Source organism: Equus przewalskii, chromosome 26 (genome assembly GCF_037783145.1).
Source record: "Equus przewalskii isolate Varuska chromosome 26, EquPr2, whole genome shotgun sequence".
Lineage (NCBI taxonomy): Eukaryota > Metazoa > Chordata > Mammalia > Perissodactyla > Equidae > Equus > Equus przewalskii.
Window position 1 is genome coordinate 27,237,045 of NC_091856.1, and position 13,919 is coordinate 27,250,963.

At 37.2% G+C, this 13,919-nt stretch overlaps 1 protein-coding gene across 15 annotated transcripts in view; it reads right to left on the bottom strand.

Moving 5' to 3' along the window:
- Positions 1-13,919, bottom strand: part of STRBP (spermatid perinuclear RNA binding protein) — a 124,597-nt gene that overhangs the window by 58,086 nt on the left and 52,592 nt on the right. For all 15 annotated transcript variants that reach the window (XR_011533578.1, XR_011533577.1, XM_070596400.1 and 12 more), the window contains one exon: positions 875-1,043. Coding sequence is in view for 13 of the 15 variants with exons in the window: in XM_070596400.1 (XP_070452501.1) it covers positions 875-877 (3 nt within the window). In the remaining 2 variants the exon portion in view is untranslated. The remainder of the gene's footprint in view (positions 1-874; positions 1,044-13,919) is intronic.

A 13,919-nucleotide genomic window follows, 5' to 3' on the forward strand; every position in this document is an offset into this window, starting at 1 on the left:
GAATTTCTTCTCTAAAAAGCAAGTCAACTAAGTTATAATCCCTTGAATGAACTTTTTAAAAATCAAACCACTCTTAAAGAAACACCATCAGACTTGCTAAACAACATATTTCAAACATACTTAAGATTAATATTTTTTTGCTTTTTCTCCCACTTATAACATCTTTTTTAAGCTTTTTCTCACTTACACTTAGAGAAAAAATTCATGCAACATCCTCCAGAACCAACAGGGGAAAAAAAAATTCAGTACATTTTACCAATTAAAAAACTAGGCAACAGAGGTTTTGACCTCATCTAACATTTTAAATTCAATTTAAGTAATAACTTTCTACAAAAAGCAAGGTTTCCTTGATATTCAGTTCAGTGACCCTAATACATTCAACACTTAACCCTATTACTTTAAAAGCATGTGGAAAAAAGTGGCTTTTTGAGTTACTCACACATTTTATAAACTCCTACACCATTCACATCACTAATTAAAAGACTGGTTCAGGATTTTTAATTTCCATAGGAAAAAACTGAACTTCAGGTAGTAGAGAAAAATTACACAATTTCAAGTTCAGGGTCACCTTAGCCATTTGTATCAGTTTGCTAATGCCAGGTTTATTAGAAAATATAATTTATAAGCAATCCCTCCTTTGTATTTAATAATTTATGGCCTGCAGGCTCATGGGGCTCCATCTTGTGGTTTAAAGGGCTCGTAATAAATCTGAACTCACTTGCTTTGCTTCAATAGCAGAGCGTCATCTTTACCTGATGCACTACAGCCAAAAATTAACACACTTGTTTTTCACTTGCCCTCATTGTTAACACTTCCAATTTTAAACTACTGGAATCTTTTTAACTAAATTAAGGAAACGTAAATAATAACCTACCATGGTTTTCTATGGTGTTTTAGTTTCTTTTTCCGATCCTTTCCCCTCTTTCTTGTCGTCTTCACTAGACACTGTTTTGTGTAACAGTACCTCCTCATAAGCCTGAGTCCCCCGACAGCTCAGAGTCAATACAGCAAAGATGTATGAAGACTTGTTCTCTGGAATACACCTGCAAGATAAAAAGAAAAACCACTTTTCAAAAATACTTATTTACGATTAGTTTCATATCTGAGTGTGGAGCCCATAAACACGGTATTGAAAGTAACCATCTCTATAAAGGAAAATTACCTCATTTAAAACAAAAAACTAACATAACCTTTGAAGGCCTGGGCCCAAGAGCCCCTGTAATATGGCCAGAAATAACCCTCCTGGTAGCCAACATGTGGCAGCTGACTGACTTGCACTCAGTGAGATAAATACATTAACAGACACAGAGCCAGCAAAGAGTACCACCTGAAAAAGTAATACCAACATTGTGGCAACAATATTGCAATTAACCATGAGATTTTCAATTAGAAATTGGCATTAGTCAGACCTTTTTGAAAAGTAGCACCTGCAAATATAGCACCACCGATTGTAACCATGAGGCTTTTGCATTTGATATTGCCATCAGATAGACAATAGGTTGGCACAATGTTTCTTCTTTAATCATTTTTAGGCCTAAAATTCAGAATGCTTTTTTGGCTCTGTTCCCCTAACTCCCAAGAGACTCTGCTTCCCCCTCAACCTATATGTACTGTTATGCTAGACTCCTGAATATTCATGAGATCCTGACTTCATTACCCATGGATGACTCACCAGAATCCCACTGCATATCTGTTCCACCTTTATGAGATTGTATTTCAGATAGGGTAAAAGCAAACTTTTCTGAGCACTGATATAATTCTTACATATTATAAGCCCAGTTGTTTAAAAAAAAAAAACTAGAGGGGGCCGGCCCCATGGCTGAGTGGTTAAGTTCACGCGCTCTGCTTCGGCAGCCCAGGGTTTCACCAGTTCGAATCCTGGGCACAGACATGGCACCACTCATCAGGCCATTCTGAGGCGGCATCCCACATGCCACAACTAGAAGGACCCATAACTAGAAATACACAACTATGTACTGGGGGGCGTTGGGAGAAAAAGGAAAAATCTTGAAAAAAACAAACAAACTAGAGAGTGCCCATCAAAATAGAACACGTGCTTTAACTATGCGGATCAGGAATAACGTACACATCACAGAGTATATAAACTCACAAAGAAACAGCTTCCTCTTCATCTCAATATCTTTCCTCTAAATAAGGAAATCTCCTTATAAGACTACTGTCTATAACAGTTTCCTAATACTACCAGTTGCTCTCTTAAAATCTTTTTTGACTTTTTGGGACCAGTAAGGTTACAGGTGTGACATTTAACTCGCCCCAATACTGCAAATGAAAACACAGACCCATGACTATAGGCAAATGATACTCAGCTGTGACCTACACACAAAACTATTCATATCCTGTAACCAACTTCCCTGACTCTGGTTTACAAAATCCACCTGAAATAAGCTAGTGAAGCTCGATTTTAAAAAAGATTATGTAACTGAACTAATAAATGGAAATTACTTTGATTATTATACGTCACATCAAGGTAAGGAGGGAACACACATGCTGCAATTCATAGGGTCCTTTTATACAATAAAGTTACGAAACAAACTAAAACATGATCCCATGGTAAGAGACATCTCAAAGATCCTCTTGTCACTAAAATCATACCTCTAGAGTCTTTGGTATGTCCCATTCCCAACCTTACTCCATTCTAGGGGATTGAACCATTTAGTTCTTAGCTGTGAATCCAGCAGCCAAAAAAAGACTGCTATGTGTTCAGCTGACAACTGAAAACAAAGTCAACAAGCTTCTCTGTAAAAAGATAAAGCCAATAAATTAACCATATTAAAAAAGTAGATTGAAAGCAGAAAAGCAGAAAGAATGCTAAGTAAAAGCTGATATAGTGGGGAAATTGTAGATCACCAATATAAAAGGACAGCACTCTTGGGGCGAGCCAGGTGGCATAGTGGTTGAGTTTGCGCACTCTTTCTGGTGGCCCAGGGTTCACAGGTTCGGATCCCACGTGCAGACCTACACACCGCTCATTAAGCCATGCTGTGGCAGTGTCCCACGTACAAAATAGAGGAAGACTGGCACGGATGTTAGCTCAGCAACAATCTTCCTCAAGCAAAAAGAAGATTGGCAACAGATGTTAGCTCAGGGCCAATCTTCCTCACCAAAAAAAAAAAAAAAAAAAGTACAGCACTCTAGTCATTTGGCATAGAGAGTAACGACCCATACAACAAGAAGTTCTGGGAACTTCAAGGTATTATAGCATAATGCAATAATTCATGATAAAAACAGCATATCTCAGAATCATATTCTGTTGGTGCCATAAAAGGAACTTAGAAATTATCTTGCCCAACTCCATTCACCCTTCAGTTTACAAATGAACTACAACCAAAGACGCTAAGATCACACAACTAATCAGAGACAAAGCATGGTCCATAACCTAAATCACAGCCCAAAGCTTTTTCCCTACTATAGCAATCTGATTGAGAAAAAAAGATAAATTATATTTGGCACACTGTAAGCTGACAGGGAGAAACTGCAACACATTCTTAAAGAGTTTCTTTTTTTAAAAAAATGGTTAACTTAGTGGATAAAATTCGAGCCTTGAAATAAAAAAACTCCACTTTGCCATTTAATAGTTATGTGACCTTAAAAAGCTAGGTGACTAAGAAAAGCACTTAATTTCTTTGGGTCTCTGTTTCCTTTATCTATAAAATGAGAAAATATTCCACTCCTAATTAACATTTAACATTTATAGAACTCATATTCTGTACTAGGTGTTGTTCTAGGCACTTTCCATACATTAATTCATTTAATCCTCAAAACAATCTCACTGTCTCCATTTACCACATAAGGAAACTAGAGCATAAAGAGGTAATATAACCTAATTAAAATCACAAAGCGGAAGTACACAGTAGAGCCAAGATTTAAAAGGCACTTATACTTACGTTAGGGGATAAAGTTTTGCTCTTTCAAAAAATACGTCTAGGGGCCAGCACCGTGACCAAGTGGTTAAGTTCGCGTGCTCCACTTGGGCAGCCCAGGGTTTCACCAGTTCACATCCTGAGCGCAGACATGGCACAGCTCATCAAGCCATGCTGAGGCGGCATCCCACATGCTACAACCAGAAGGACCCACAACTAAAAAAATACACAACTATGTACCGGGGGGCTTTGGGGAGAAAAAGGAGAAATAAAATCTTTAAAAAATATATATATATATATGTCTACGTGAATCATGAAGGCTGCATAGCACACAGGCTTTGGAGTCAGACAGGCCTAGATTCAAGTACCAGCTCTGCCACTTCACTTCTCTGAGCCAGAGCTTTGTCCCCTGTGCAATGGGGTGAATAGTATCTATTTCCAACTAAATGAGACAGGCTAAAAAAATACCTATAAGTATCTGCCAAACAGTATACACTCAATAAATGGCTTCAGGGGAAAAAAAAATAACCACAAATCTGAAATAAAACATTTTGTTTATACATACATGTGCATTTCTCTGAAAAACCGAGCTTAGAAAAATACTAACTGTGCTCTACTTATTAAGACTAGTTTTATGCAGCAGAGGGAATGCATATGTACAGGTATGTGTGTACACATGTATCACTTTTTTAATCTACCACTGTTTTTTCAAAATAACAGACAATATTTTTTTTAGAGCAGTTTTAGGTTTACAGAAAAACTGAGCGGAAAGTAGAGAGAAACTCATATGCCCCTTCTCCCTACCACCACACACACAGGTTCCCTTATTATTAACATCTTGCATTAGTGTGGTAGGTTTGTTACAATTGATGAACCAATGTTAATAAAACAGTAACTCAAGCCTACAGTTTACATTAGGATTCATTCTTTGTTTTTTACATGCTATGAGTTTTGGCAAATGCATAATGACATGCATCCACCATTACAGAATCAGACGGAACAGTTTCACTGCCCTAAAAATCCCATACTCCACCTATTTGACCCTTCCTCTTCCAAATGTCATATAGTTGAAATCATACAGTATGTAATCTTTTCAGACTGGCTTTTTTCACTTAGCAATATGCATTTAAGATTCCTCCATCTAGTTTCTTTTTATCACTGAATAATATTCCACTGTCTGGATGTACCACAGTTTGTTTATCCATTCACCTACTGAAGGACACCTTGGTTGCTTCCATGTTTCGGCAATTATAAATAAAGCTGCTATAAAATTTGTGTGCAGGTTTTTGTGTGAACATAAGTTTTCAATCCATCTAACTACCAAGGAGCATGATCATGAGATCATATGATAAGATTATGTTTTGCTTTGTAAGAAACTTCCAGACTGTCTTTTATCTAATGTGGCTGTAACATTTTGCATTCCCACCAGCAACGAACGAGAGTTCCTATTGCTCCATAGCCTCATCAACATTTGTTGTTGTCCAAGTTTTGGACTTCAGCCATTCTAAGAGGTGTGTAGTGGTATCTCACCATCGTTTGAATTTGAAATTCCCTGATGACATATGATGTTGAGCATCTTTTCATATACCTATTTGCCATCTGTACATCTTCACTGGTGATGCATCTATTCAGTTCTTCTACCCATTTTCTAATTGGATTGTCTGTTTTCATGTTGTGTAGTTTTAAGCATTCTTTGCATATTTTGGATCTCAGTCCTTTATCAGATACATGTTTTACAAAGATACTCTCCCCATCTGTGGTTTTTCTTTTCATCCTCTTAACAGTGTCTTCTGTAGAGCATACGTCTTCAATTTTAGTGAATTCCAACTTATCAACTTTTTCTTTCATGGATTGTACTTCTGGTGGTGTTGTATCTCTTTTTTAACTCAACTTTAAAGGTGAAAGGCTTTAAATGTCAGGCTGCCCAGCCTGCAAAGCTAGGTTTTTGTATGTATGAATATTATACCCTTTCCCTAGGAGCAAATCTCAAAACTGAAGAACAATTATCCTATCATATTCAAACTATAAAACTTAGTCAAATATTCAGGAATTTTTCTGAAATACAAATAGGAGAAAATATTAAAAATTAAGGTAAAAAATTATTTAAACATACTTATTTTCTTGAAAAATTCCAAGTAATGTCTTGCAAACAATGTGACATAGAACTCAGGAAATTATTTACCTTCAAAATATTAACTGAATAGAAAAGTTTAAATTTTGTTAATCCTAATATATAAAACCTCTCGAAAAGAAGCTATGTAAAAATAAAATGTCCAGGCTTTACTTCCCCATTATAAAAGAACAATCACATGTCCACTATATTAAAGATGGTTAAGATAAAATTAGAAAAAGACACCTCACTGATATACCAAGAGGATCATTTTAAGATAAATTACGTGAGACTTATAAGTAAATACATACTTACTAATTCATTGCTTATTCTGTATCTGGTACTATGCTCGATAGTATAGGGGATACAAAGAGGAATCAACTCAGAATACACTAAGAGCAAATACACATAAATTCAGTACTCCCCCAAATCCCTTCAAATAAATTAAATTTTCTTTTTACATGACGGCATTAAGTTTGTGTACAAAACTAATATGAAAAGAATACTGAATTCCAGCATTCCTCTGGAAATTTCCTTTTATTTTTTATATAAAAATGGCACATAGGAGAAGGCTAAACTAAAAAACCTATAAACTACATATATCTACTCCAGAACTCCAGCTATTCATCCTACCCAAAAACACCTATAATGATGGAAAAGCTCAATCTCACCATATCATATGAAGGCTTGCAACCCTGGGCTCAGGCCAGAAGGTCTTTTCTCAAAGTTTGAACAAGGGTGGTACAATGGCTGCAATCCTAAACATACTACCTATATGCTTAAAAGTACCAAACTTAACATCCTAATCCAGACCTCTCTTCCAAACTATAGGTTCATATCCAGTTGCCTACTTGGGTATTTAATAAATAACTCAAATTCAACATGTCCAAAACTGAATTCCTGATCTTAATCCCAAAACCTGCTCTACCCAAACCTTCCCTAACTCCAGTGTACGAGCCTGCTAAGTTGAATCAGTATGTTTTCTGAATACTTACAATTAGTGAGCAAAATGGAAAAGATGTTATCAAGCAACTAATCAAAGGAAGTAGTAACAGGAAAACATATCTCACTGAAATAAATGGACACTAGCCCTTCCCAATCCCTGACAGAACAGTTAGGTGACAGAATTGTATCAGCCAGTTAGATGACTCACTTGGTCAAAGAACCAATAATTCAATGCATCTCTACAAATCTTTATGGAGCACGTACAATAGGCCAGCCACTGTTCTGGGTACTTAGGATACATTAGTGAACAAAAAAGACAAAAATCCCTGCCTTTATGGTTTAAGTCCGGGGGTTGGGGGCACAATCAAAAAAACAGTAAAAGTAAAAATATGTAAATTAAACAATATGTTAAAAGGTGTGAAGTGTTGTAGAAAAGAGAGAAAGCAGGTGAGAGCGCAAGTGCACAGTGGTACCATATAGAGGGGGAGTGTAATTTTAAACAGACGGTCAGTCCTCATTGAGAAAGTGACACCTTGAGCAAAGACTTGATAGGGTGAGGGAGTTAGCCATGCAGATATCTATGGAATGAGCATTCCTGGCAGGGTAAGGAAGAGCGTGCCTGGTTAGGTGGAGGACAACAAGGAGGCCAATGGCTGGATGGCAGGAGTAGAGTGAGTAGGAAAAAGAAGGGCAGCAAGGGCTGAGAGTGAGGGTCACATCATATAGGGAAGAGGTTGGAAAACTCTGTTTTTAAAGGACCAGATGATAAATACTTAAGGCTTTTCGAGCTATAAGGTCTCTACTCAATTCTACCTTTGTAGAGCAAAAGTAGCCATAGACAATATGTGAACAAATGGGTGTGGCTGTGTTCCAATAAAACTTTATTTATGGGTACTGAAATTTCAATTTCTTATAATGTTCATGTCACAAAATATCAATTTTTTTAATTTTTGAATCATTTAAAAATGTAAAAAACCATTCTTAGCCCACACATCATACAAAAACAAGTGGTAGGCTAAGTATGGTCCATAGGCTATAGTTTGTCAACTCCTAATATAGGCTGTCCTTCTATTCACTTGAAGGGCTGTGGTTTTTACTCTGAGTGAGATTGGGAGTCCTTAGAGGGTTTTGAGCAGAGAAGTGATGATATCTGACTCATATTTTTAAAAGGAAACAATGATTGCTATGTTGAAACAGACAGTAGAAAGGGCAAGGGTAGAAAGGAGACCACTTAGGAAATTGAGTGATCAAATTATGGATATATTCTGAAGGTAAAGATGACAGGATTTCTGAGTAAAATGGATGTGCAGTGTGAGCAAACTGGAGGCATTAGGACTGACTTCAAGGTTTTTGGCAAGAGCAATGGAGTTAGGGAAGGTATGAGTAGAGCAGGTTTTGGGATTAAGATCAGGAATTCAGTTTTGGACATGTTGAATTTGAGTTATTTATTAAATACCCAAGTAGGCAACTGGATATGAACCTATAGTTTGGAAGAGAGGTCTGGATTAGGATGTAAGTTTGGTACTTTTACGCATATAGGTAGTATGTAAAGCCCCAAGATCACCAAGGGAGTAGGTATACCAGTGAATGGGAAAAGTAGAAGGAAAGAAGAGGTACAACTATACTCAGAGATGGAGTGGCCTGAGAGGTAAGAAGAAAACCTAAGAGTGTGCTGTTCTCAAGCCAAGTAAAGAAAACTTATAAATGAGGCAAGCTCTTTGCAGTAAAAACAGAGAATGGAAATCCTGAGTTCTTGCCCTCGTTTTACTAGCTAGGATAATTCAAAGACACCTATATTTGGAAGTCTTGTACACTACCGTGTATAGTTTTGCCATGTTTTACCATTTACAGGAATTTATTCTCTCCTATGCTATTCTATCCCTACTTTGGCCCATCTTTAGAGAAAACTGTACCTTGAGAACATCAGACTCCCCCTTCAAAATCTCCAGTGACTAGTCATTACCTAAGCAACTGGCATTCCACTCAGATATTTTGTGTGGCACCAAAGTCTTCATAGGACAACACTAACGTAATTCTTTCACTGTCATTTCTCTCACCACTGTAGTACTAGCCAAAACAGGAATGACTCTTCCCCAGAACACCTTGCAATGTGCTACTGCTAAGCTTTAAGTTAAACCTTGCCCTTACCTGGACTGCAGACTCAACTCCACCATGATTTGTCGTTCTATTTACCAAATGTCCATCTCAAATCTACTCCTCCATGAAGCTTTACCTAATACCTGAGTTTAATATAACTTCTTCCTTCTTTGAGCCATCCAGCACTTTTTCAACTTCCTTTATGACATTTCTACTACTCAGTTTTAGTTATTTTTATAATAAGCTCCTTGATGAAATGACTTACCTTTATCTCTCCACACAGCACCAAGAACAATGCCCTGCACTCAGGAGAGGCTCAATAAAAATCTGAATTCAACCCCAGATTTATCATTCCTTAGAGAATGCCATAACTGCAGAATCCAAGAAGGTTCCATCTCTTCCTGTATATTTCCATAGCAGTCATCATCACAGTGACTTACAGGGAATTTCTGACTCTTCCTCCTCCATAAGCACAAATTCCATTATTTATTTCACATCTCGGATTAATCCCCCAAACCCTCTCCCAATCCCTCAGGACTTTATTATGTAGCTCACTGACACACATTCACCTCCACTTCTGGCATAATTTGTAGCAATTTCAATAACCACTTAGATGACTCTTCTAAAATTCTGGACTCTTCATTCACGTATTCCTTTCTTCTTTCCTTAGACACCCACTCCCCACCAGGGCCCATAATCTACTAATCTACCACTTTTCACAGTCCCTCACTCTTCTCACACCCTCACTTCTGTTCTTACCCAACTGAAATTACACAATCTATCATTTATCACTCACTCACACCTGCAGTTCCTTTTGTTATCCTCTCCTGGCAAACCCCCAACCCTGGTTAAATCCAACCCTCTTAGCCACACCACACCAGTAACCCTGGACAGCCGAATGTGGCTGGGAGAGAAAAATCAAACAATTGTGCTAATTGATCTTTTTTCTAAATTGATTATCTAACCTCAAAAAGCCAAACAACCAATAGTTCTCAAACAGCGGTGGTACTGCAACTCTGGGGGATTTGAAAATGTGAGGCAGAGCTTTCTTGTTGTCACAATGACTAGGTGGTTAATCCTGTATTTGATACCCTGGAATGCTAAACATCTTTCCATGTCCAAGGAGCTCCACTGAAAAAAAAATAATCATCAATTCATTTTCCCTCTTTCCTAATAATTATTTCACATCTTCTCTTGTCTCTTCAAACATTGATATCTCCTTCTCATAGCCCACTTTCAACTGATCATCCTGCTTTCTATTTCATGCAAAATACCCACCTTGCTGTATCTTTTCCCATATATTCTTTCTTCCTTCCTTCCTGTTATTATGAATGACTTGTCCCTAATTCCTATGTAACAAAAATCTCTCAACTCAAACCCTACTAGATCCCAGCAGCTTCTGCCTACCCGGGGATATCAGTCCAGCAATCACTCCCTCTCCTCTCTCCTGAATAACTTTCCTTGACCTCTTGCCTCCCCACAGCCCAAATCTCTGTCCCTTTTACGGCATAATTCTTTGAGTTTACGCTTTCAGTTTCCATTTCCCCTTCTCCTTTTCTGTCTTAAATTCACACCAATCAGCTTCTCACCCCAGTGCTCCACTGAACCAGCTCTTGTCACGGTCCCCTAAGACTTTCATGGTGGTAAATGCTGTGAACAATTCTCAGTCCTCATCTTAGTCGATCTCTCAGCAAAAGGTGACACAGATGACTGCTCCCTACTTGAAACATTTTACTTTCCTTGTCTTCCATGCAGTCTACCACTCTCTTAGTTCTCCTTCTACTTCATAAATTACTCCGCCATCTCTTTTCTTTCTTATCTCCACAACTTCTAAATGCTGGAGTGCCTCAGGACTCAGCCCTCACACAATCTCTTCACTATCTTACACACACTCCCTTGGCAATCTCATCTAGGCTTGAGGTTTTAAACACGGTCTATACAGAGGACTCCCAAATTTATATCTCCCTGAGTTCCAGACTCACGTTCCAATACGTAATCAACATATCCACTTGGATGTCTAATAAACATCTTAAATTTAATGTGTCCCAAACCAACTCTTGACCTGCCCCCGCCCCCCAAAAAAACAAAAACTTTCCTCCTCCCAACTTTCCCTCTCTCAAGAAAAAGTAACTACTCCATTCCTCCAATAGTGCATGCCAGAAACTTGGGAAGCATCCTTGACACCTCTTTTCCTCTCCCACCCCACATCTAATCCATCGCCAAATTCTTCACCTTTACCCTGTTTTCTTGCTTCCTCACCTAGAGTTTATTCTCAGCAATAGCATCGAGAGTTCCCTTTAATATTTAAATTAGGTCATGTCATTCCTCTGCTCAAAACTTTCCAGTGGCTTCCAGTCTCTGAGTAAACACCTTATAATGGGCTATAAATCCCTAATAATCTGATTCCCATTAACTTCTTGGCCTTATCCTCTATTGCTCCCCTTCTCATTCACTATGTTTCATCCACACTAATATCCTTGCTATTTCTCAAACAATTCACACATTCCCCCCATTCAGAGCCTTTATACTTGCTAGTTTACCCCAGATATCTACATAACTCTTCTTACTTCAGGTGTCCGCTCAAATGTCACCTAACATAAGCCTATCCCTCATCACCCAATGTAGAACAGAAACCCCTCCTCCAGCACACCTCTGACCCTTTTCTATTTTTCTCTATAGGATTTACACTATTGGCATATGACATCTTTACTTTGCTTATTCTTTGTATACCTAGAACAATGCCTGGCACAAAGTAGAAACTCAAGTGAATTTCTCAAAGTATTTTCTTATTCAGCATAACATTCAATGCTCACGACAGCCCTGAAAAGTAGAGAAAAACAGAATAAATGGTATAAATTTCTTTTATAATCTTTGAAAATACGAAATCACATATACAAAGATGTTAAATGATTTGCCTATGATCACACACTGGTCGAGCCATCCCTAGAACTGGGGCTGGGTCTCTAGCATCTTTCCCAATTTACGCCACTGTCTCCACGAGCAAATCAAAGAGTAGGTGTCTACTTAATTTTGCACAGCAATCTTTAAAAGTTCCACTTGAGATCTAGTCCTTTAAATCAAGATCAAACATGAAGTAGCACCTGAACTGTACATGCCTCAGTAGCTATTTATTTTCTTCTCACTAAAAGGCTGTGATAGAGGTCATCAGACTATTTTTAGAATTTACAGATCTTCTGACAATTGTCATCAAAACGAAAAAGAGTACTGAATGTGCCAAGGAACAGTTAAGAATTCAAAGTATTCTCTGTCCTCCTGTGCCCAATGCAGCACACTTAACACTGAAACGTAAACCAGCACCTTGGTAAACAAGCTTCAAATAGTGTCCTTGGTTTTCAAAAGACTTTTATTGTCATTCTACAGAACAGAGCATGGCAAAGAAAACATATCTGGAAATAGAATGGACACAATTATTTCTCTTAATTAGCTAGGTTTGCAAAACGACCTCAGAACCTACAATCTAGTTATAAACAGGCAGTATTGTTAAAAATCACCAATTCTAAAACAAATAGAAGTCATTTTATTTTCACCTTGGCAAAATAAATAATAGGTTTTCAACTACAAAAAAAATTGCATAAATTCACCAAGCAGTGCATCAGTACAGAAAATTATTCATCTACAACAGGGCTGAAAAATAAGAAATATATTAGATCCTTCAGTAATATAACAATTTAATTTCCAAACCCTTGCCAACACTCATTCTCCTCTTTCTGGCATCCTCTGCCACAGTTGGAAACTGTGTATCTAGGTCAGAACAAACAAGTAGCTTTTCAGAACAGCTCAATATCTTCAGCACAAGTGTTGATATTATAATTCAATCCTTTCACAAACTCCTTTTAAAATACACCCTCATGTAAATCACAAGATTAGTACTGTACAGACAGTACAGTAGTCTGATATTTATGGAAAGCCATTGGAAAAAAAATACTTAAATGCTAGATTTAGAAAACCGATAGAAGTAATGGACTAAAGAAAAATATGAGATGGGCAATACAATGTAATTAGTATAAGAGCAATGGATTCAGGGTCAGAAGATTTGCCTTCTAATTCCAGCTCTGGTAATAATGAGTTAGCCAATTTTGAACAAACTTCAACCTCTCTGAGCCTCAATTCCTGCATTTATAGAGTAAAAGGGTTGGATTACACTTATATTACTTTTTAGGTACCACATGTTTAAACATGATTCTATGATAAACCAGAAATCTACAAGTACAATTTTATATGAGACAGATTAAATTTATTCCTTAAAAGTATACATTTTTAGAATGTAATCATATTTTAAATATTGTAGATAAAACTAAAAGCCAAATAAGTGGGGAAACTTGAACAATGAATATGTGATAACATTATGGAATTATTTCCAGAGGGTGATAATGGTATTGTGCGGGTTTCTTTGGGGGGGGGTATTCATATCTTGTATAGAGATACATACTAAAGCATTTACAGGGGAAATTATATGAAAATCTGGGATTTTCTTTAAAATAATCTAGTTGAGGGGATGAGGAGGAATGAAATAAGATTGACTGTATGTTGATAATTATTGAAAATTGACGATGGGGGTTCTCTCTACTTGCATATGTTTGAACATTTCCATAAGGTTTTTAAACAGGAACAAATTTATCAAGAATCTAAACAACCAACTTTCAATTTATCTGTAGTAAAATGAGATTTTCATATGTCATATTTTCTTCAAGCACAACATGTCTGCTTTAGAGAACTGATTATTTAACTGTGCAAAACCGAAGAAGGTGAAATTATCAAGGCATAGAACCATCTTGGGAAGCAATTTAGTAATAACTAATAGTCAAAGATGTGGATCTCCTACAAGGAACAGTACTATTTCTGGTTACATAATCTAGAGAAACTCC